At 43.2% G+C, this 21,657-nt stretch overlaps 1 protein-coding gene across 1 annotated transcript in view; it reads right to left on the bottom strand.

The window, feature by feature from the left end:
- Positions 1 to 889: 889 nt before the first annotated feature.
- MMP2 (matrix metallopeptidase 2) overlaps positions 890 to 21,657 on the bottom strand; it is a 207,272-nt gene continuing 186,504 nt past the window's right edge. Inside the window, exons 10-13 of the mRNA XM_086945190.1 lie at positions 19,979 to 20,115; positions 11,248 to 11,407; positions 7,453 to 7,562; positions 890 to 1,278 (exon numbers count right to left, since the gene is read on the bottom strand). Coding sequence (XP_086801316.1) covers positions 1,175 to 1,278; positions 7,453 to 7,562; positions 11,248 to 11,407; positions 19,979 to 20,115 — 511 coding nt within the window. The 3' untranslated portion in view covers positions 890 to 1,174. The remainder of the gene's footprint in view (positions 1,279 to 7,452; positions 7,563 to 11,247; positions 11,408 to 19,978; positions 20,116 to 21,657) is intronic.

Genomic DNA, 21,657 nt, shown 5'->3' with positions numbered 1-21,657 from the left:
CTGGACTGTTACTAGATTCCAGGAGTGTTTTCAGTGACTGCATGTTTTGCATCTCCTCTTACATTATAAACAAATCTCACAGCACTCACAAATGGAAAACAAAGAATTTCCTAAATGTTCATAAACAAAACTCTGGACATTTCACTTTGACAAAATGGGTTTACTTCCCCTAAGCACAGAACCAAATATTCTATTTGAGATTTTACAGGGGTTTTGACTTCCCATTGAAATCAGTGGCTCGTTTTTGTCTCTATTTCAGACAGCTGTAGGCAGCAGTAGTTCCACTACATCATCCAGGATCAGGAATCAATTACTCCAGGCTGGTCTCTCTAAACATGGCTCTCCAGCATATAATTCAGACTAAAAGCCAGAGCTCCTCTGCAAACCACATGCATCAGGGAGAGCAACCACTGGTTTCAGGCCCATTGGTACAATAAAGGTTGTTAAAAGGCCCTCCTTATTTTAATTAAATACTGCCCTACTTCCCACCCTTCATAAAAGACCCTCCTTACTTTATTACCACACTGATATTCTGTCCACCTCTTTCTAAAAGACCCTCCTTATTTTAATTCCATAGTGCCCTTCTGCCAAACCCCCTTCCAGGAGAAACATGTAATTGAAAAGAGAAACAAATCTAACATGCAAAATATATGCCCTTACATCTTATAAGCTTGCACATTAAAGCAGCAGTTTAAGAGCTTACCTTACACCGTTTCTACATGCAGCTGTTTTGAAAAGCTGCTTTGTTCATTTATAGTTTCCATATTATTGCACACATTAAAAAAGTAAAGAAAAGCCTAATTCGATCAGAGCGTTCTTTGTATTAGTCGTAAGATCATTGAGCTGCCTATCTCCAGCTACATAGTGACATCTGAATTTAACTTCAATCTCTGGATTTATACTTCAGCCTGGAAGTTCTTTTATTTTTAGAATATGGATCGACAGATACAAATACAAAATTGCAAGCCTTATGCCAACACATCTCTTCATAGAAGGCACACTTTTTAATACGTTTTAAAATTACTTTATGAAAGATAATGTAGAGTACTGATACTAAGTTACCAGGTACCAGTGCCAGACTGGTTCATTTAACAGCATTACAATCAAACTTTAATTACAGATAAAGAATATAAAAAAAGGAAGTAAATGTTGTTTTATGAGCCCTTCATAAAGCTCAGCAACCCAGCCAGTCATTTTTCACATCGCCAAATTTCACAATCTTTAAACTTATATCTTCAACCTTCATATAGTACCAGTCCTTGAAGAAGTAGGAAAATCCTGTAAAAGAAGAAATATTATTTTAGATAGAAAAAAAAGAAAGAAAGCATCCATTAAATGTATATTCAGCTGACAACATTGCTACCTGGTTAAGTAAATCTGAAAGGAAATACAAATGGAAACACAATCATCACCTATGAGGCAGATATTGGTGTGTATGTGAATATTTTAGAAAGATAAAACAAACTTTTTAGACATAGTCATTCTCATTGCCAGAACTATTTAGTTATTTCTAATATGTGGGAACATGGTTATTAAACTAAATAAATGAGGAGAAAAAAAATAAATAGTGCAAATGCACACTATTACCGTACTTAGGATTACTGCAGTGCAGTCGAAGTAAGATTGGAAATCTGTGGCTTTGGTAGACATGTAAGGTGGTTTGCATGGGATTATCTGAATCCCAAAAAGAGGAAAATGCCTGCAATTCATAGGCCTAAACCTATACAGCCTTTTACGGAAAAGCGATTAAGAGATAGAATGAGCCTTGAGGAAGTTACAGGCATAGTGAGTGATAACTGCTGTACCCTCACAAGCTATGACAAAACTGACATTGGATGGAAATTGGTTGATGAGCATGGGCACATGCCTTTATACCTGTGCTTGAAGCAGTAGTAAAACCAACAAACATTTACAATGCAATGGTCTCGGCATTTTTAAAGTTAGAGCTATTGGCATTGCTCATGACATTATTTTTATTTATGTTTTTGTTTTTAAAACATATAAATAAATGGCATTGTCATTTACAATGCCAATAGCTTAATCGCTCGCAAATGCGAGACCTATTGCATTTTCACCCATACACAGAGCCACACACACAGAGCCACGCACCGACACATACAGAGCCACGCACACACACACAGACAGAGCCACGCACACACACACAGAGCCAGGCACTCACACACAGGCAGAGCTGCGCACACACACACAGATAGAGCCCCACACACACACACACACACAGAGCCACACACAAAGCCACACACACACACAGAGCCACACACACACACAGAGCCACACACACAGAGCCACACACAGAGAGCCACACACACACACACAGGCACATAGAGCCACACACACACAGAGAGCCACACACCCACACACAGGCACACATAGCCACACACACACAGTGCAACACACACACAGAGAGCCACACACACACAGACACACAGAGAGCCACACACACACAGAGGCACACAGAGCCACACACATAGCGCCACACACACACAGAGAGCCACACACACAGCGCCACACACACACACACACAGAGCCACACACACACACACACAGAGCCACACACAGTGCCACACACACACAGAGACCCAAACACACAGCGCCACACACACACACAGAGCCACACACACAGCGCCACACACACAGAGAGCCACACACACACACACAGAGCCACACACACACAGAGCCTAACACACACACAGAGCCCAACACACACACAGCCACACACACACACACACAGGACTTGAACCGAGTGACACCCCTCTCCTCCAATGGCTGGCCTCTGTTTAGGAAGCCAGCCAATGGAGAAGAGGGGCGGGTTCAAGCCCCCTAGTAAGAGACATTAATTCTTGGCTGCGCGAGCACTGCTGCGCAGTGCAATGCTAGTCCGAGACCTACAAATTGCCTGAGACCTGGGAGCAGCGGGACAGCTGTTTGCGAAGTTGAACGTTTCCTGTTCCCCTGCTCAGTGCTCGGCTGTGAGTCACCAGACACAGAGGGCTGGGGGACGGGAAGGAGGCAGGAGTATGTGCTGGATTCCGGGGCACGCTCAGGACGGAGAGGCACCTCGAGGGCCAGAGGGAGGCTCCCGCATGAAGAGGCCCCCTCGCGGGCCCCGGCCTGGTCTTATGAGAGCCCCGCTGGAGGGACCATGACGGAGGGGCGGCCCTCTGGCAGCTGCACGCTGTCTGGTGGAGCCTGGCGGCCAGCACCGTGCTGCCCTACCTTCTAGATTCCGGTAGTGCCCTGTGCCCCGTCCGCCGTGCCAGTCCCAGGCTTGCTGGCCTGTGTGGACATGCGCACTCGGTTATGTGGATTCTGTACAGCGTCTGGCATGCTCCGGACAAGGGCCTCTGGGAGCTTCTGTTTCTGAAATTCACCTTAGTGGCGTCCTGGCCGAAGGCGGCCATAGAAAGAAGTCTTTTAAATAAGTTAATGCATAATCTCCAAAGGTCAGAGGACTTGTGCTGTCTGGGAGTCTTCGGACTGCGTGTGGGACAGACTCCTCCACATGCTGAACGCGCACTCGGTTGAGCGCCTGCTGCAGAGATATGTCTGACTTGCAACAGGTTTCAGTCTCAGCGCGGCATAGAGCTGCAGAGTTCAGTGAGCAGCGACTCGTACATGTCACCTGTACCCATCCCAATAGGATTGCTCAGAAAGTTAATGCACCTGCTCCAGATGAGTGTGCGTGAGAAGCGGTTCACTTGTTCAAATCACAGCAAGATTGGTCAGACGTTTAATGTGCCCTGGATAGCTCTACATAAAGCCTACATTTTGAATTTCCTAGCCAGATAGTTCAGCAGGTTAATGTTCTTGCTGTGGCGGTCTGGGGTTTACAAGCTTGACTCCTGGCACGGTTGGTTCTTTCAAAGCACTATACACTGAATGTACGTGTACGGATCAATAATAACACTATATATTTACATGCCAGGAGACAATTCCGTGCCTGCTGTCGTCAAATATAATATTAAGAGACGCCGCATTTCTTATAAAAGTGACTTTTCCTGCTTTGCATGTAATGCATTGAGCAAAAAATGCTTTATTTTGGGTAAACAAATCTAAGTGGTTTTTTTTCTGAAAACGCAACATACATGGAATCTTATTTCCGTTTCTTTTGCCTTCTTGCCCTGCGGTCAGCGTATGAGGGAGATGAAGAGAGTTGAGCTATGTTGGGGAGATGTGCGTGTAGTTTACAGGTGAGTGGCATGAACCCTGACACTATTAACTCCACCTTTCATTCTTCTGATGCCAGTAAAGTGCCAAGTTTTTTGATGCAGGCACTGTGCCAGTAATGGATCGGGTTGTGCCCCGGGGCTGCCACAGAGAGGGACACAGCCCACCCTCCTCCACTTGAGACGATCTTCCCGGCACTCTCCGCCCCTGTGAAGCAGCTTTTGTAATCACTGCGCTGCTGCGTGGGAGGCTTCGGATGGTTTGTCCTGCGCAACGCTCTGTTTGATTTCTACATCTTAATCTCTGTGAGTTAGGCCCGGCATGTGCGGCTGGTGGATAGCGCCTCCTGCTCTTAACACTCACGCCTCTGTTGGTGGGTGTAGCGGCCTTTAAATTACACAAAACTCTAAAAACATACCATAACATCGATTACAAAATCCCGCACATTAGTTAATTTTATGTCCCAGGGTGCAGTGAAGCTGGAAAAGGGTAAACCTGGGTCAATAAACAAAGCACACGAAGTAAATCATATGGTTCAATAATTCTTTCGAGGTGTTCGGGGGAGAATCTTGTAAATGCCACCAGAGACATCGGGTGATTTTGTTGAGGATTAACTCACTTATTTGTTAGGTATATTATATATTTTATCATATATATCATGTTTATATTGGGTGGCAGTGTGCTTTAAAGGGACTGTTTTGAGAGATGAAGAGAGTTGAGCTATGTTGGGGAGATGTGCGTGTAGTTTACAGGTGAGCGGCACGAACCCCGACACGATTAACTCCGCCTTTCACTCTTCTGATGCCAGTAAAGCGCCAATTCTGTTGATGCAGGCACTGTGCCAGTAATGGATCGGGTTGTGCCCCGGGGCTGCCACAGAGAGGTGCGCAGCCCACCCTCCTCCACTTGAGACGCTCTTCCCGGCACTCTCCGCCCCTGTGAAGCAGCTTTTGTAATCATGGAGCTGCTGCATGGGAGGCTTTGCATGATTTGTCCTGCGCAACACTCTGTTTGATTTCTACATCTTAATCTCTGTGAGTTAGGCCCGGCATGTGGGGCTGGTGAATAGCGTGTCCTGCTCTTAACGCTCACACCTCTGTTGGTGGGTGTAGCGGCCTTTAAAGTACACAAAACTCTAAAAACATACCATAACATCGATTACAAAATCCCGCACATTAGTTATTCTCATAAATGTTATGTCCCAGAGTGCAGTGAAGCTGGAAAAGGGTAAACCTGGGTCAGTAAACAAAGCACACAAAGTAAATATTATGGCAAGCACTCACCTGAGGACGACTTCTTCCGGCGGCGGTCGGGCTGAAATGGCTTCAGCAAAGCGCCGACATTTTCCAATTCGGGGGCGAGGTTTTCGTTCTCTCCTCTTCCCATTGGCTGGAAGGTAAAGTTCCAGCCAATGGGAAGAGGAGAGAACGAAAACAAGAAAGAAGAGAAAAAACACGCCCCCGAATCTGGAAAAGGCTTGAAAACAAGTGACGCCCCTCTCCTCCAATGGCTGGCCTCTGTTTAGGAAGCCAGCCAATGGAGAAGAGGGACGGGTTCAAGCCCCCAATCTAAAAAACATCAAATATCGGCTGTGCGAGCACTGCTGCGCAATGCAACGCTAGTCCGAGACCTGGAAATGATGGGTCCTCCCAACAGACTGTGATGAGGGGACCCTCCCATAGCTCACAGATATTCATTGGCGTGGGTTGTATTGGGGTCCCGGGAAGAACTGGTTATGCCTCTTTATTGAGGAGAAGTATCTAATAGCAACCCTTGCAGTTTCATACTACTGGGACTCCATATCTCCCCATCAGTGTGTGTGATCATGTATTTATGTGGATATTGTGTCTGCTTAAATTGTGTCCGTTGTGAGAACAGATATAACTTCCATCACAAAATGCTGATTCCTTGCATAGTTTTAACACCATCTCAGTATTTCTGTTTTTCTTTTACCTCCTGGGGTTGTGTGTCAGAGCGCTATCACATTTTATCCCTATCTTGTTACTGCATGTACTCTAAAACTAAGGTAGTGCCTACCAGAAAACAAATTATTGACCTAAACCAGATTGAATGCCTGGACGTTTCTGCCTGTTGACAGCTTGAAACTGCTCAGAATTAATGTGTGGTGTTGAGTCTATCCACATACCTATGAAATTAGTGTATTTACCCAATACGTACTGTGGGTTGGGAGTACCATTTTGCTTCTGGGATAGTGTTTAGACTTTGTGAGATGTTTGGTTTGTTGTTAGCTATGTAAGCCGAAATCCACTTAGGTGTCCACAAATGGACCTTCAAAAATGGGGGAACCAGGGCAAAGTTTGGACATATCATTGCACACTAGAAACTTAGTGGTATTTTTCTTTGTACTTTCAATTTAACTATTTGAAGATTGTAAAATAAGAACTCAGTAAAAGATTAAGACCAAAAACAGCTTCCAATCTCAATAACTCACAAACTCCTGCCCATTGAATTTTGTTGACCAATAGTATGCAATGTTAACTAAATTGTAGCGCCTTACCGATTCAGTGCTATAAATATGTCTAGGGCATATACTGTCCCTAGAGGTTCCTAGGTCCATCAGTTTTTGTAATTGCCATAGTTCATACTGTTTTATTTTTTGTTGTAGCAAATAAAGACCACTACTCCTCTGAAGATGGACCTAAAAAAGGACGTAGAAAAAAAGGCATGACAGTGAACATTGTAGCAGCGGGACGAATAACTGCTTCCCATTGGGGATTCCCTTACCTACTTCCTGCTTATGCAGTGCTGCCATCCTACCACGTGCAAATCATGACAAACGGCTGGACTGCAAAGCTTGTGGTGAATGCACGTTATATTTCTGCCTGCACACATCTGGGTGATACAACCCTCACTGTGTACAATTGCTCTAATTTGTTTTCAGTCTATCTTGAAGGTTCTCAATGTATTACATTGTGGTTATTCTCAACCTCTAACGCAGTCTTAACATGTGTGTTTGGGCATTGGTGGTTCATTAGGTAATTCGTATATTCAAATATGTGGTATTTGATCGTGTTCCATGACAGTAAACCAAATAGCTTTTAGGAGAAGAAATCTACCCACTGAAATACTTTATATATAGAAAATGAAAGATACTTTATATTTCACTAAAACAATTGCCTTCTTGTAAAGTGTGAAGCTATGTCCCGGCTTAGTAACCACTTGAACTATCTCCTTGAACCACAGAGACAGGCTGTTTACTCTACAACTAAAAAGCAACTTATAATGTCAAACCAAATGTCATCTTACCACTTCCGCTGTGATCCAGGACTGCATCTAAATTATCTGGAATGCCATTCCAAGCATCAGAAATTAATTTAGGGAAACCAGGATCCATTTTCTTCTTCACTTCATTATACCTGTAGACATTTTAAATATAGATTTAAAAAAACATATAGTGACACACATTAAAACATGCTTTAATGGATCAGCAGTATTACAGAAGGGTTGATCAACATTTGGAATTCATTTCCTCCAATTTTGGAAATGCTTTTTCAAGTTAAGTTTTCCAGGGCAGTTCATACTTTCACCTAAAACGAAACAACTAAACACCTAGAGGACTGCCTATTAAACCATGTTAAAATACAATTTATGAATAGTTTCTGAAGCAACCACAACAGCCCTGATCTACCCTGTTAAGTTGGCAATAGGGTTTGTAACCACAGAGATTGACTTCAATAATGGCAAGCAAATGCCTGTGCAAAATGTTGTTTTGTTATGTAAAAAAATCACCTTCATTACTGTGGTTTGACAGCTTGTTGAGCAGCGCACAACAGAACTAAGGTAACGTTTTTGGGTGAATACATCCTGGACACATTTTATTTCTCATTTGCTAAAAATAGAAAGCTAGTTCTCATTGTCCTTCTTCTCTGCAGAATTCTATGACGGTAAGCGTATTTCCATCGTGTCGTATGGTAATGTAGAAATAGGTGTAGAGGTCTCATGGGATTGCCCACCTCTCCAACAATCTTACCCTTATAAATTCAGATCTCTCTTTAATGCCGTACCAAATGAATCTCTTTGTTTCCTATTTTGGGTTGCGCCTCTGTGCTATCAGCTTTATGTTGAAACCATGTGTTGTTTATAACAGGCTGTACACCGTACTTCTGAGTTCTAAGTTGTACATCACCTGCTGCATCTCTGGGATCTCTGTCTCAGATTGACTGTACAGTCTGAATCTAAAGGAATCTTCCCATTTGGCCTACACATCTTAGGGTTCATCTATGTGATTCCCTAAGGGGACTCAGGAGGTTTCATCCTCAGAGTATAAAGGAATGAGGTTTGAGGTGCTACCGAGAGCTGAACTTCGCTTTAAGTGTGTGGGGAACTTCATAAGAGCATTTTGTATCTTACTGTGGTTAACCGGCTAGTTGCTTAGGTGAATTAGTTGGCTTCTTTGTTTTTCAGCATGGTCATAGCATACCAGCAAAACCCCTTCCTTTCTGTACTGCAAGGCAGGCATAATTGAGGTGCATTGGTTCCTGATGCTACTGCAGGGCCTAGCTAAATGCATCTGTGCGGTGTGCCTAGTATGCTATGCTCCTGAATAGGCTCACCGTTTTTTCCTCCTTCTACATCATGGCTTCAATGTGCCACTGGCTTAACACTTTCTTTCCTACCTCTTTTATTTTATTTACAAAGTATTTGGCTCCCTTCTTTTTGTTCCTGCTTCTTTTCAGAAGGTCTCAGGCTCCTGAGGGACCTTTCAACCCTGCTCTTCTCCTCCTAGCATCACAGCCTTTTTTGAATAATCACCCCTATAATGTGAGTTCTCGTACTTCTTCAAGGGACATGTTTGGTACGCAGGGTCACGCCTGTTTTGTCACGTTACATGATCGAGCTGAGTTACAGGTCACAGAAAGATATAGTGAGATCAGAACAAACTGAGTATTTTGATTTTGGCAATAACTATGGAGAATTTAGTGCAACATGCATTTGGGACCATTAACAAGGAACTAACTATACAATGGGGCTGAATATGATGTCGATCGGACTGCAACCAACCGTCAGTTGTGGTCCGTTCGACATCTGCCCCTGTGGTCTGTCCACCGCATTACGATGCCGTGGGCGGAGGCATTGGGCGGAGTGATCATCCGCTGGTGTACTTACGGCTCCTTGAGCCCATTTAGCATGGGAAATGCACATAATCCTTTAAATACGACAGAGCCAGCCTAGGCTAGGCCATCATGTTTATGATGTCATTTTCTGACCGCCTTTCCATGGAAAGACCCCCAGCCCTCTGCTATGGTGCCCCCCTATACATCCCTGCACCGCACTGTGCCTGCCACATAGTGCAGGGATGTTTCCAACCATCCATTTTACTATGGCAGCTTTTCCTGCAGACCTTTTCTGCCCGCCGCACAAGCTGCCATAGTAAAATGGCTGTTTCCGTCCACCCTATGGGCTGTTGCATCCTAATACTGAGGTCGGTACCACCGACCTAAGGTTGGGTGAATCCAGACCACGTCAGCCAAACATCTAATGAGCCCCTATGTTACTTCACACCTGCAAAGGGTGTAGGTACAACTGATTTGTGTTATCGTGAAGGAAAACCACACTCCTAAATAACTAGAGAAATGTACCATGATTGTCCTCTCAGCTTAGTGGCCATTTGAATATAATTCCAGCTTGATCTTAAGGGCTGAATTCAGGGGTTTGGGACAGTACAAGTGAAAAACATTGATCTACATATTCACCGAGACTGCTTTAAACTGGTTATTTCTAACAAAAAAAACATAACTTCAAAATGCATTTTGAATTATTTAATTTTAATACCAGCCACACCCATTCGACTAAATTAAGGAAATAACATCCCAAAAACACTGTGATAAAAAGATATAACCACAAAGAATGTATAATTTGAAACATACCAAGTGAATCAACATAAAGTAGGTAACGTTGGCAGAAACACTAACAAGGGATCAGAGGATGAAAGAACTTGGTTAAATACCATCGATAACTAGCATCTGTGTGCAGCAAAGAAAGGTAACAGAGGAAAACGAATAACACTATCTTGTACATACTTACTGGATTGGGAACAGAAGGGGCAAACAAGTGACTAGGAAACAGAGACAATGAGGGATCGAGCTTTGGAGAGTAGGAGAAGCAATGGCAGTCATTAGAGTGAACAATATATGGTGCTGAAACCTTCAAAGACCAAATACCACCATGGAACACCATAAATGTGAAGAAGAACAGATTCATGGAACTACCCCTATATGCTGAACATACGTAGGAATGGAAAACCACATAAACAACAGGAATTACAATGGGGCATTGCTTGGCTAACTTCTACTCCAAGAGTTTGAGCCTCTTGTTTGAAAACAGATAGAAAAGCAAATACTAAATTAATTTGAAAAATATATTGAAATATTTAAAACCATTAAAAAATATATAATTAACTCTGCCTTATTGACCAGCAACTGTTTACAAGCCAACCTTTTGAAAGAAAAGCTTGGATGTTTTATTGTCTCACAGGGTAGATGCAACACATGACAAAAGCACCTTGTAGTTACCACGATCTTCCATGTTTATTAGCACATTATTTACTCCTCATGTAATTGATGTTTGGGAAGATACTACAGTGGTGATTATCCATATCAGCAGTATCAAAATCGCTCTTTGGTTTCCACTCTCCACAACCAAAGAAGACCTATGATTCTCCACTTTAGTACCTCAACATCGACTACAAAATTTCTACCTCAAAACTTTCCACTGCACAATATCGTCAAAGATTGGTCTGGATCTGCTTAGCGCTAAGACACCCTCGGGTAATGTGCGCTCTATAAAACAACCGCATTCATTCATTCAAATTACACAGTTTGCCATGTCTGCTCACCAAGACAACATTGGGCAGGTTGACATCTTGCATCAATATAGTAGCAATACAAAATTCATTGTTTATCCATGTGTATCCATACAAACTAGTCTATGTGCATTTAGGTTGTTATGATCACAATCTTCTAATGAATACATTACAAATACATTTTCAATAATAATCATCAGTTAGGTTTCTGAATACAGTGCACATCTGCTAACTCCTACCTCCAGAATTTATCCCCCGAAAAAATGTATGTCTTTTTGTTTTTGCTCCAGTTGAAAGCTGCATCCACGTGTTGCACATCAGGAGGTAATCCAAGGCTGGTAAGCCTTTTGGGGTAACCTCTTTCCAGTGTGCTAGCAGAATAAATCCAGTACTCGTTGCCTAGGTATAAACACATTGATTTATTCAGAAAGTTAGTAAAACATAATGGCAATTCAGTTAGTTCAGAGTGTGTGGCAGAGATGCGGAGAAGTTCATAACTATTACAGAGAGTTGTATTCAAGACAAACCAGTGGAAAGACATGTTCAAATGACTTCTAATTTTCGGAACAACTCTAGTTTGCAAAAATTATATTTCCATTATTAGTTTATAGTTGTACAAAGTGATCATGTAATTTTACGTTTTTAGGTTAATTAGAACATTGGAGTGTTGAGCGCTCCAGTGAAGACAATGGAGTGCTCTGGGCTTCTAATGGCTGGTAGAAGCCTGGAGCATCCGCATTCCAATGTGTGTTCACAGCAGTATATGCGAACAAAGACCTTACAGAGCACAAGAGGATTTCAACCCCCTTGTGCTCTGTGAGGCCTTTGTTTTATAAATTGGAGCATTCTGCCCTCTAGGGGCAGAATGTTCTAATAGCCTTAGAGAGCTCTACCAGCCATTAAATGCCCGCTTCCTTGTTAAAGGCCCGAGCTGACCTTTAATGGCATGTTGTGCCCGCTACGGCGGGCTATAAGGCAGTATTGGCCGCCAAATCCTCCTCAACGCTTCCAATACTATTGTGTGTTCTATACTGAGGCAGGTGGTGTTCGCATTCTTGAAACTGTCTCATTGCCATGGTTGCTGTATGATAAACTGGTCCTTCACATCATGTTCAGGTCCCATATATAGAAATGTAACCCATAGCTGTCAGCAATGGGCTTGAAATTCACAGAGACATCATTAACAGTAGAGTTCGAGTTTTCTTTGATGTCCCTTAAGATGAAAAAAGCTGCTATGATTTTGTGTTGTTATTGAAACCCTCAGAGGCTGCCATCACTCAGCTCATTTCATGGTTCAGTGCAGCCAGTAGGGTGCAATGAGACATACCCACCAAATAGAATTATAAATGGGTAATAGTGAGACCATAGGCAAATTGAGCTTTGCTCTGTGTCTCTATTTGACGTTGTTCACAGCCTCTCTGTAAAAAACATCCATCAGGAGGCAATCAAAGTTTGGTAAGCCTTTTGAAGCTCCCAACATTCCAATGTTTTAATTAGACGTAGTGCACCTATCACTGTGGAAAAGAAAAAGGCCTCCCCTATGAACAAACTCTGTTCCTTTGCAAACCCATCCCTCTGTTCAGTATACAATAGGGTACTGAGAACACATTATATTTAACTACCGTGAGATGGTGGCCTCATGCTTTATCCTTCTCCCTCATGCATAGTAATATTAGTTGCAACCCTTCTTCCTTTCAAAAACCTACTAATTGGGTTAGATCCCCTCAACTGACATTGCATTCAGTATCTCGTCTTAAGCACAGGCCACATCAGGTCATCTCAGTTCTCAGTATGGAACATCATGCTTATAAGGTTGATCCATTTTAGCACATCTGATGTCCATCTTAACACATTTAGGGGCTGATTATGATGCCGTTTGGAAAGCATTACGACGGAATCGGTTTAGAATGGTTTCTGAACGAATCTGATTTGTGGAGTCTGACCGGCCGATTACAATGGTTCCGAACACCGTTCAGTTGGACTCCCATTGACTTTAATGGGAGCAGGTGTTTCAACAGACTACAGAGGCTCCCATTGAACAAAAGGGGTGCTTGTGGAAAATTGTGCACCCTGTGGTGGGCACCCCATGGTGCCTGCCACATTGTGCATGCATTGAAAGGGGGAAACCACGGGTACCCCACAGGCCCCATTTCGGCGACCCATGGGTGAAGGGGGGCCTGCTACTGGCCCCCAAAGTCAGATTCCGACAGCCGATCCATGTCAGAACAACCGATTCTGAAAGGCTGTCTGAATCAGACCTCGTAATCGCTCGGTCGGCTTCAACCGACACGGTTACTATGAATGCCGCTCGGAAAGTCCGAAAAGTTTCCAACCATCGTAATCGGTCGTTCGGAAATGTGCTTGCGTACAGTCGGAAAGGTGGTTTCCGAATCAGATTCTGACGTGCCAAATGCCATACTGCCAAATGCCTTTCCGACCGACATTGTAATCGGCCTCCTAGTCCCTGTGTTGAGTTTACAGGTCATTGCTACATGGCTTTTTGCTAACAATAAAGCAAGACCCCTGATTTTGCTGCTGGGTTTCTTATTTTCGGATAGGGAAATAGGCCCAATAAACAATCTCTGGTGTTCATTAGAGCTGATCTCATCATGAAGTCAGATAAGTAATGTTTAAGTCTCTCCTAATATAACCAAAGTTTGTTTTAAATTAATGATTTATTTTCATTTGTATTATATTTCTCAAAATAGAATATGGTATTCTCCCAATTCGAAGAACGGATAGGTAATATGATTAAGATATCAAATACAAAAATAATTAAGAAAATCCATTTCTATTAATGTGTGTTAACAGAGAAAACTCAGGCACACAGGTATGCATCCTTTGCATTGTCTTTGCATCACACAAGGACAACGCAAAGGCTTCAGTAATATATACAAAGCTACGCAAGACTTGATTTGTGTGGCCTTGTGTGGCTTTGTAAATAAATGTAACGGAAGGCAGATGCTTGTGCTGCGTTACGTTAAATTTCATCTTGGGAGGCATTACATATGTGGAGCATGGGAGTCCCCATGCATCCAACCATGGATTATGGTGCATTGTTAACCCAGTAATGCGTCAAAATGGTCCCTCTTCCCAAGTGAGGCATAACAATGAGAAATATCTTTATTTGTCCTCTCTATTTCCACTTACCATGGGTGCTAAATTCTGAAGCGCACACAGAAAGAGGAAAATGCCTCATATTTGCCTGTAATGCAGGCACCTGGGCACTATGGTGCAAGGGTGCCTGCATCGGTGTTAGGCTGCACACAGTAACCAGCGCAAGGAGAGAGCAGAAATGCTCCATATCATTTTACATATAGAGCATTTCTGCCGCCCTCTCCCTTTCACGCAACGGAGGGCAGCAACTTTGCTTGCTTCCCTGCATTGCATGAAAGTTTAGTAAATATGCCCTCAATGTTCTGCAAACCACAACAAAAGGCACTTGCTAACAAAAAAAAAAACACAACAGTAATAAAAGTGTTGTTCTCCCCATAATGAGCTATTGTCTTTAAAATGTGCAGATGGTGAAGGTGACAAGTGGGAGGGTTCTCACATCATTCTTCATAGTGATATTAGATCAGATTAGGAGTGCTCACTCAGACAGTCTAATAGTGAGGTAACCCTATGGAGACTAACATAACAAAATGTTTTTAAGCGCAACATTGCATAAAGCGCTCATTACTGTCAGATTCTCTGATGTACAACTGTAAGCTTATGATGCAACTGTTCATTGTGTATAGCCTGTGGGTCTGGCTGCAGAAAGCATATGGTACACATCATTCACTGTTTACTGTTTACACATCATCATAATCCGCTGCATGCAAGGCTAAAGCCTTTGTTTATAGCATTTAGACACAGGCGCTATTAAGACATCTCCAGAGACTAAATTGCTGAGGGAGTTTAGGTTCTGAGCAGAGAAAAGGTAGACAATGTTTTTTTCTTTGCCTGCTCTATTGCGTAAGCTTGGATGGAAGCTCGTAGGTGCCCCCACCACCCAAAAACATAAATGCCATGTTACGTACCAAACCAAAAAACTGCCTTCAGATTTTTATATGCTTACTGGACAATGATATTCGGCTGCTGGGCAAGTTACATTAATGGACAAATGGCCTCATTGGTTGCGCTCAAGGCAAATGTGGAAGTTCCCCACATTATGTAAGCATGTGCTCTCCTTATTGCGGGAGCGAACTCACAAGTTTATAGCATGACTTGCAAGAGTAGATTAGTGAAACAGAGCAGCGGTTTGAAACATGTGATATCTTTCATTGAAGATGGCAGATCAGCTTGACTTTGAAGTAGGATACACCTATCCCCCCACAGGCAAGTGCAATGTGTGACTGCACTCACCTGCTTAGAGATGCGTGGAGGTTCCGCTGGACCTCCAGTGCCCCATCTAAAAGGTGGCCTTGGGGGTCCCACACAACATGGACCACTTCATGGTATGGGTGATGGTGTAAAGCTGTTCCTAAAATTCTATGGAGCAAATGAGTAGCAGTCACTTGGAATTGTGTGGGTGCATAGTGTTCTTCAGCATGGTCAGTATATCAGAAAAAAAGAAGTGGGTTTTGACATCTGTTGTGGTGATTGACAGCAAAATGGATCCACACTCATCATAATGCTCCTGGAAAATGTATTAGATGTCGCAACCTCCAGTATCCATCTTTCAGTGCATGGTTAGCTGCTTGTAGACAGGTAGGGTAAGGGGCACACAGTAGGTGCAATAAGTGTAAAAATGAATGTACACATATTAGCTCAATGAGGAAAACTATTGTCTGACTGAGCCTGTCATCTGCACCCAGGTAGCCCTGCTGGCTGATGAAACTCAGTCTAAATGATATGTGGCCTGAAGTATTGTAATGCTAAGGCTTAATACTTTGGTGACCCAAATAGCTAGTACCTTTATTTTAGGGTGACGTGTATTATCTGTAGTGTTTTTCATATTGTGCACTTGATGTAAAAAATGTGCCAATTATAACTTTTGATTAGCCAATGTTGCAAGGACTAGAGTCAGTCTGTTTTATACATTTCCTGTGTCTAAAATCCTGTTCTACAGTTCATGTTGACCTGGGCTAGATTGGTTCATATACTTGAGTATGGAACATTTTTTTAACAAAATCTTCTCTTAAATTGGCCAGGTGGAAGTAACAGCTGTGCTTTCCAGCTGGCAGATCAAAGCCCTTGTAAGCAATATGGCCCATTCCTGAAGACTTTAACTGTGGTACTGGATGAAGGGGCAGGGCCGTGTTTTACAGATGCAACTAGTAGCATATCATGGTTACTTAAGGTAAGAGATTTTCCCAGCCACACCAACAGAGGGATGGAAGATCCAGGTGTATCAGGAGGCATTTTGAAGTTTGAGAGGCAAGGGGAAGACATGACAGGATGGACGTGACCACAGCAAAGCTGGTGTTGCCAAATATCATCAATGTGACGTTTTCCCAGCAAGGCACGTAGGTTCCAGTGGACTAAATCATTTTAGTGTTACTTAGACGAGGCAATGTTAGATTGTGTTGGTAGCCCTGCTGGACTGATCGCAGAAGGAATGGGCGCTGTGACCAAGAAGAAGCTGTTACCATACATGGCTGGAGAGCCACCAGAAGCAAATGAAACCTTGATACATCTGAGCCCAATAACCTCAAATTGACATAGGGCCTCCAGTCCAGCTTTTTGACATAGGTGACCAGCAGTAATGCAAATAACAGAGACCTGTATTATGAGCTGGTTCAGAGATATGTCTGGGGGAGAACTGGAGATGAAGTATATGAAGATTTATGAACCGTATTTTATTCTTGGAGACACAGGACCTGATTTACAGTTTGCTGGACAGCTTACTCTGCCACAAACGTGGCGGATATCCCGTCTAACTTTTTACAAGTGTGTTACATCTTATGGCATTTGCAATAAGGTGAACATGATATCTGTCACATTCGTGATGGAGTAACCGCGAGCCAGACTTTAAATCAGGCCCATAGTTTCCGTGTTTGTACAGAGGTAGATCTGATGAACACGTGGTTGTACAAGATAATTTAACTAATTCCACTGGAGGGACTCGAAGTCACTGTGTCATTTGACAGTAAACATGCACTACACATTTACGAGGAAGGCTCCTCTAGCTTTGAGTTATTTTTGTTAGAGAATCTCCTGCCCTTGGTAGAGACCAGAACGGTGGAGCTTATTGCCTCACTAGGGCAATAGAACGGCTTTAGGCGCAGAGGTGCCCCTGGGGTTTTCACTCGAAGATTGGCTTGTCACTAAACCACCTCCCATTGTTAATAGAGTAGTTATATTTTTATCTTGCATAGAAAGGTCATTTGGGTGGTTACTGACTGAGGTAATTTGTTTGGAATAACAGAACTTTATCTGTGTTAATATAGAAGAAGTCGATACTAATATGAAAAATGATACATTCATTTATGAGAATGAAATAGCGTCTTTACTAGCAAATTCGCCCATTGTGAGCTCCACGTCAACCCTAGCTCGCAAATATGTAGTCAGGTAAGCTCTGAGACTCTAAGCCTGAGGTCACTGGTTGATAGGTCACAGGTGGGGTGGTACGTAGCTGCAGACAAACGCATGAACAGGAAGCCTTAGATTAATCCCACAGATAGGCGTAGCAACACTACAATGGTCAAGGGAGATTGGGCCCAAAAAAGCACACATGGTTGGAGGGGTATGCACGCTCCTAAAACACCTTAAAGTCAGATGCCACATGAGTTAGGAACATGTAGCCAGTTAAGCTGTGTTGCAATCATGTGAAAATATTTTGTTAACCCTCAACCCACACCACTGTGTGCACCCACCTCTAGGGTGCACATTCAGCCACATTTGCTAGTGTGAACTTGGCATGGCGCCAGTTTGACTTATTGGTGCTGCAGCTGAAGAAAGTACAGCCTGTGAACTAAATTAACTTGAAAGATATATATTTTTAGTGTGTTAGCCACACATGTAGAGATTAGGAACTGGCTGAAAGGAAGGGGCAGACCTGTAGACAGTGACTTTAACTTCTCATCAGGTAGGAGTGTAATATTCAGTGGCAGTAAAGAAACTAAAGGACTAAAAATCCAAATCATCTGTTAATACACAAAACTATGAACTGAAAAATAGTAAAAAAATACAATAATATATGCACCATCATACAGATCAATGTTTGTAAATGCCACTGCTATTTAACATGGCTAATAGACATTGACAACGCCAATAGCTCTTGGATCACCAAAACATATTGGCTTTCCCAATTATTGTTTTAGTTTACTTCCAGCAGTCCATTTGGTGTGCATGTGTAACCTTACTCTACACTGTCTCCCCACACTCTCTTCATTGCCCTCTCTCTGCTCCCTAGTCTATCATCGCCCCTTTCCCCATCATGCTCTTGATACTGCTCCGTATGTTGAAAATATTTTTTTCTTACGCAGGCCGTAGCTGCAAGGTGCTGTGGGGCCATTTGCATTTATTTTCATAATTTTTGTATACTCATTTTTCTTTTTTTCCATTCCATTTTCCTTTATTTTCCATTCTAACATGGCTGTCCACCACGTGCACAAACATCATGATGCACATGTGTATATTGGTAGCACCATGGAATGTTTTGTTTGTAATAGAAAACTTATTTCTAGGTTGCCAGCCATGCATGCACCACCTTGACACATGCACACATGTGCAATAATAAAACAGGATTGCCTTTGCCAGTGCTTGATTAAGGGTAAGTAAACCACTTCTCAATAAACTCTTACTTGGAAGACTGGGGGGCATATTTATTATAGGTCTTCCATCCTCCTGCGCCATGCAAGGCGAATCAGGGGTGAATCAGGGTGGCGCAAAATCTATAACAACATTTATCAAGCCACTCAAAGCCACAGAGTGCGGCCCTGCGCGGCTTGGTAAACCTAGTGTAACGCAAGGCGGCGCAACACGCTGGCTTGCGTCACATGGCGTGGTAAGTGTCTTACATGGGTGCCGCGTGGGTGTTCCCACGCATCCATCCTTGTATTCAGACAAATTCCCAGATTTGCCAAAAGTGGTAGACCTGGGAATGCGTCACGATTGTACGCATTCCCTCAACAAACAACTTTATTTCTCCTCGTTATTTCCCTTTTTTTAAAGTGCGGCATTAGGCCCACACTTAGAAAGAGGAAAATGCCTCTGCAGATTGTTTTGTGCAGGAAATTGCCCCTTGCTCCCTACAATGCAAGCACCCTTGCACCATGCGTTGGCACTAGGCAGCACATTGTGCGCCATTGCAGGCAGAGAGCAGGAAAGCGCCATATAATGTTAAATACGGTGCATTTCTGCCCTCTCCCTTTCACGCAGCACAGCAAGAGAGCTTGAAATGAAATGAAAGAAATCTTATAATGCGCAACTAAGCCCGAAGGCATCAAGGCGCCTAACAGAAAACCATAAACTAAGTATAAACACAACTACAGGTAGGCCCTAGCGAAAAGCCACGTTTGCAAGGCTTTTCGAAACAGCAAGGCGGAGGACATTGATTTAATTTCGCCAGGGAGAGTATTCCATTGCTTAGGAGCAATTGTAGAAAAGGCCCTACCACCCCACTTAATCCTGCGGAAACGAGGTACCACAAGCAGATTCTTTAAAGAGGAGCGGAGCTCTCTCCCCAGAACATATGGTAAAAGCAACTTGTTAAGCAGCTTGCTGCACTGCGTGGAAGTTTGTTAAATTTGCCCGTAGTGTATTGTCCAGAGATATTTGCCATTGATGTTAACTTCAGGTCTGTTTGGACAGCATACAAGAATGTTTGGCGTTTACAATAGACCATGCAATGTTTGGGACAATCATGGGGAAGATTCTCGCCTATGAGTTGTCGTGAAAAAGACCCACAAGATCTACACGTGGGTTTTACTGATTACATCTGCTAAACTATTATACAGAACCTTGTTTTCTTTGAGGAACGGTTGCATTAGTCAATTAAAGATATGTGGGAACATGAAAAAGATAATAATTCAAAATAAGTACCTGCGAAAAATATTGTCTTCTCTTCCTGAGGAGCTTCGTAGACGGCATCAATTTTTTCTGGCAGCTCTGGCCAGAAGGTGCCGATGAGCAGAGGGCCCGACGGTTTGCTGCGGGGGTTCACAGTCCTCCATATGAATCTAAGCAGAGCAGAAATCACAGCAGGTTTACAATGGGGCACTTCATCAGCACAGCTGTTCCTCATTGCTGCGGGCTGTGCTCGCGCCCACACACGCCCACGCTCCGGAGCTGCAGCAGGACAAACGCTGCCATTGCTTCCCAATACGTTGAGACATGAAACAGACTCAGAGAAAATCATTCACTTGTGTTTTTAATGACGATTTCCTTGCTTTTTTTCAGAAATCGGATGTGTGAGTTGTCCCTGACTGAGTTCTGACTCTTATCCTGTTTAGAAACCCGCTTAAATGTTTTATCCAGCTTTTAGGGAACGCTTCCTTGTATTTACCATTAACAACTATGGCAGTCAGAAGGCAGTTAACCAAGTCCCCTGGGTTGGGCAGAGGTTCTCCGACAAGCGTTTTGAAAATTATAATCCAGGTTGGGCGTCACCTGAGACAGGCTTGTCAGCTGCTTGCGGGGAGCCCACTCTGGTTCGCAAAGATTAGTTATTATTGGTGGAAACTAGTTGTAAAGTCAGCATTCTTAAGCATACTTTTGTGCAATCTGCAGGTTACTCACATATAACTTGCAGTCAGTTCTTTATCTGAATTTATAAAGGCCTCTCTCTCTCTCTCCCTCTTCTCTGCATCAGGTGCATTAACAAACCCAGGGGCCTCATTTATGAAAAGTGACGCATCGCTGCGTGAAAACAGCGATGCGTCACTTTTCACTGCGCACTCCTTGCGACACCAATGATGCGTCATATTTAATGTATGACGCATCATGTCGCAAGGATTTACAGATACGTCAGTATTTCTGATGCATCTGTAAGCGCAAAAGTGACGCATTGCTGGAGTGTGTCACAAAAGTGACGCAACTCCAGCAAAGCAGTCCTTTCACATGGGGGAAGCCCAATGTGAAAGGGCTTGCGTCAGTCTTACGCCTGCTGTGAGGCAGGCGCAAGATTTTGACGCAACAGCATCCTAAAAGTGACGCAGTGAAATCTCATAGATTTCACTGCGTCACTATTACGAGGCTTTTTGTGGGGGAACGCCCCCTCTGCAAACATTATACCTGACGCAGGTATAATGTGGCGCAGGGGTTTAAAAAGTGACGCATCTACCTAGATGCATCACTTTTTAAATATGGCGCAACAAGGCGCATTTTGTACACCTCTGGTGCGTCACAAAAAGTGACGCACCAGCGACGCAAAACTGACGCAAGGCCTCATAAATAAGGGCCCAGATATTTAACTGGCTCTGAAACCTGTGACTAAGAATCACACACCGTGGGCTGTAGAACACCTCCACTTTTTATTGGAAACAAATACCTGCAGGTTTCGTCTTACCACGTGCTAGTTTTACACAACTCGTAATGATCCTATAATTAGGTCGTTCATTTAAGTAAATGAGGTAAATAGATTCAATATATACAATTTACATTAAAGTACCCTGTGCTAGTTAGTAGTCAGCATTATGATGCCTGTTCTCAATGGTACACAGTTCACCAACTGCGAAAGTATAAACGCTGACTAGCCCCTTTCACCCTTTGATACTTGGAAC

This window comes from Lissotriton vulgaris, chromosome 12 (assembly GCF_964263255.1).
Source record: "Lissotriton vulgaris chromosome 12, aLisVul1.2, whole genome shotgun sequence".
Taxonomy (NCBI): domain Eukaryota; kingdom Metazoa; phylum Chordata; class Amphibia; order Caudata; family Salamandridae; genus Lissotriton; species Lissotriton vulgaris.
The sequence above is the reverse complement of the archived record's forward strand: the minus strand, read 5'-3'. Positions and strand labels throughout refer to the sequence as shown.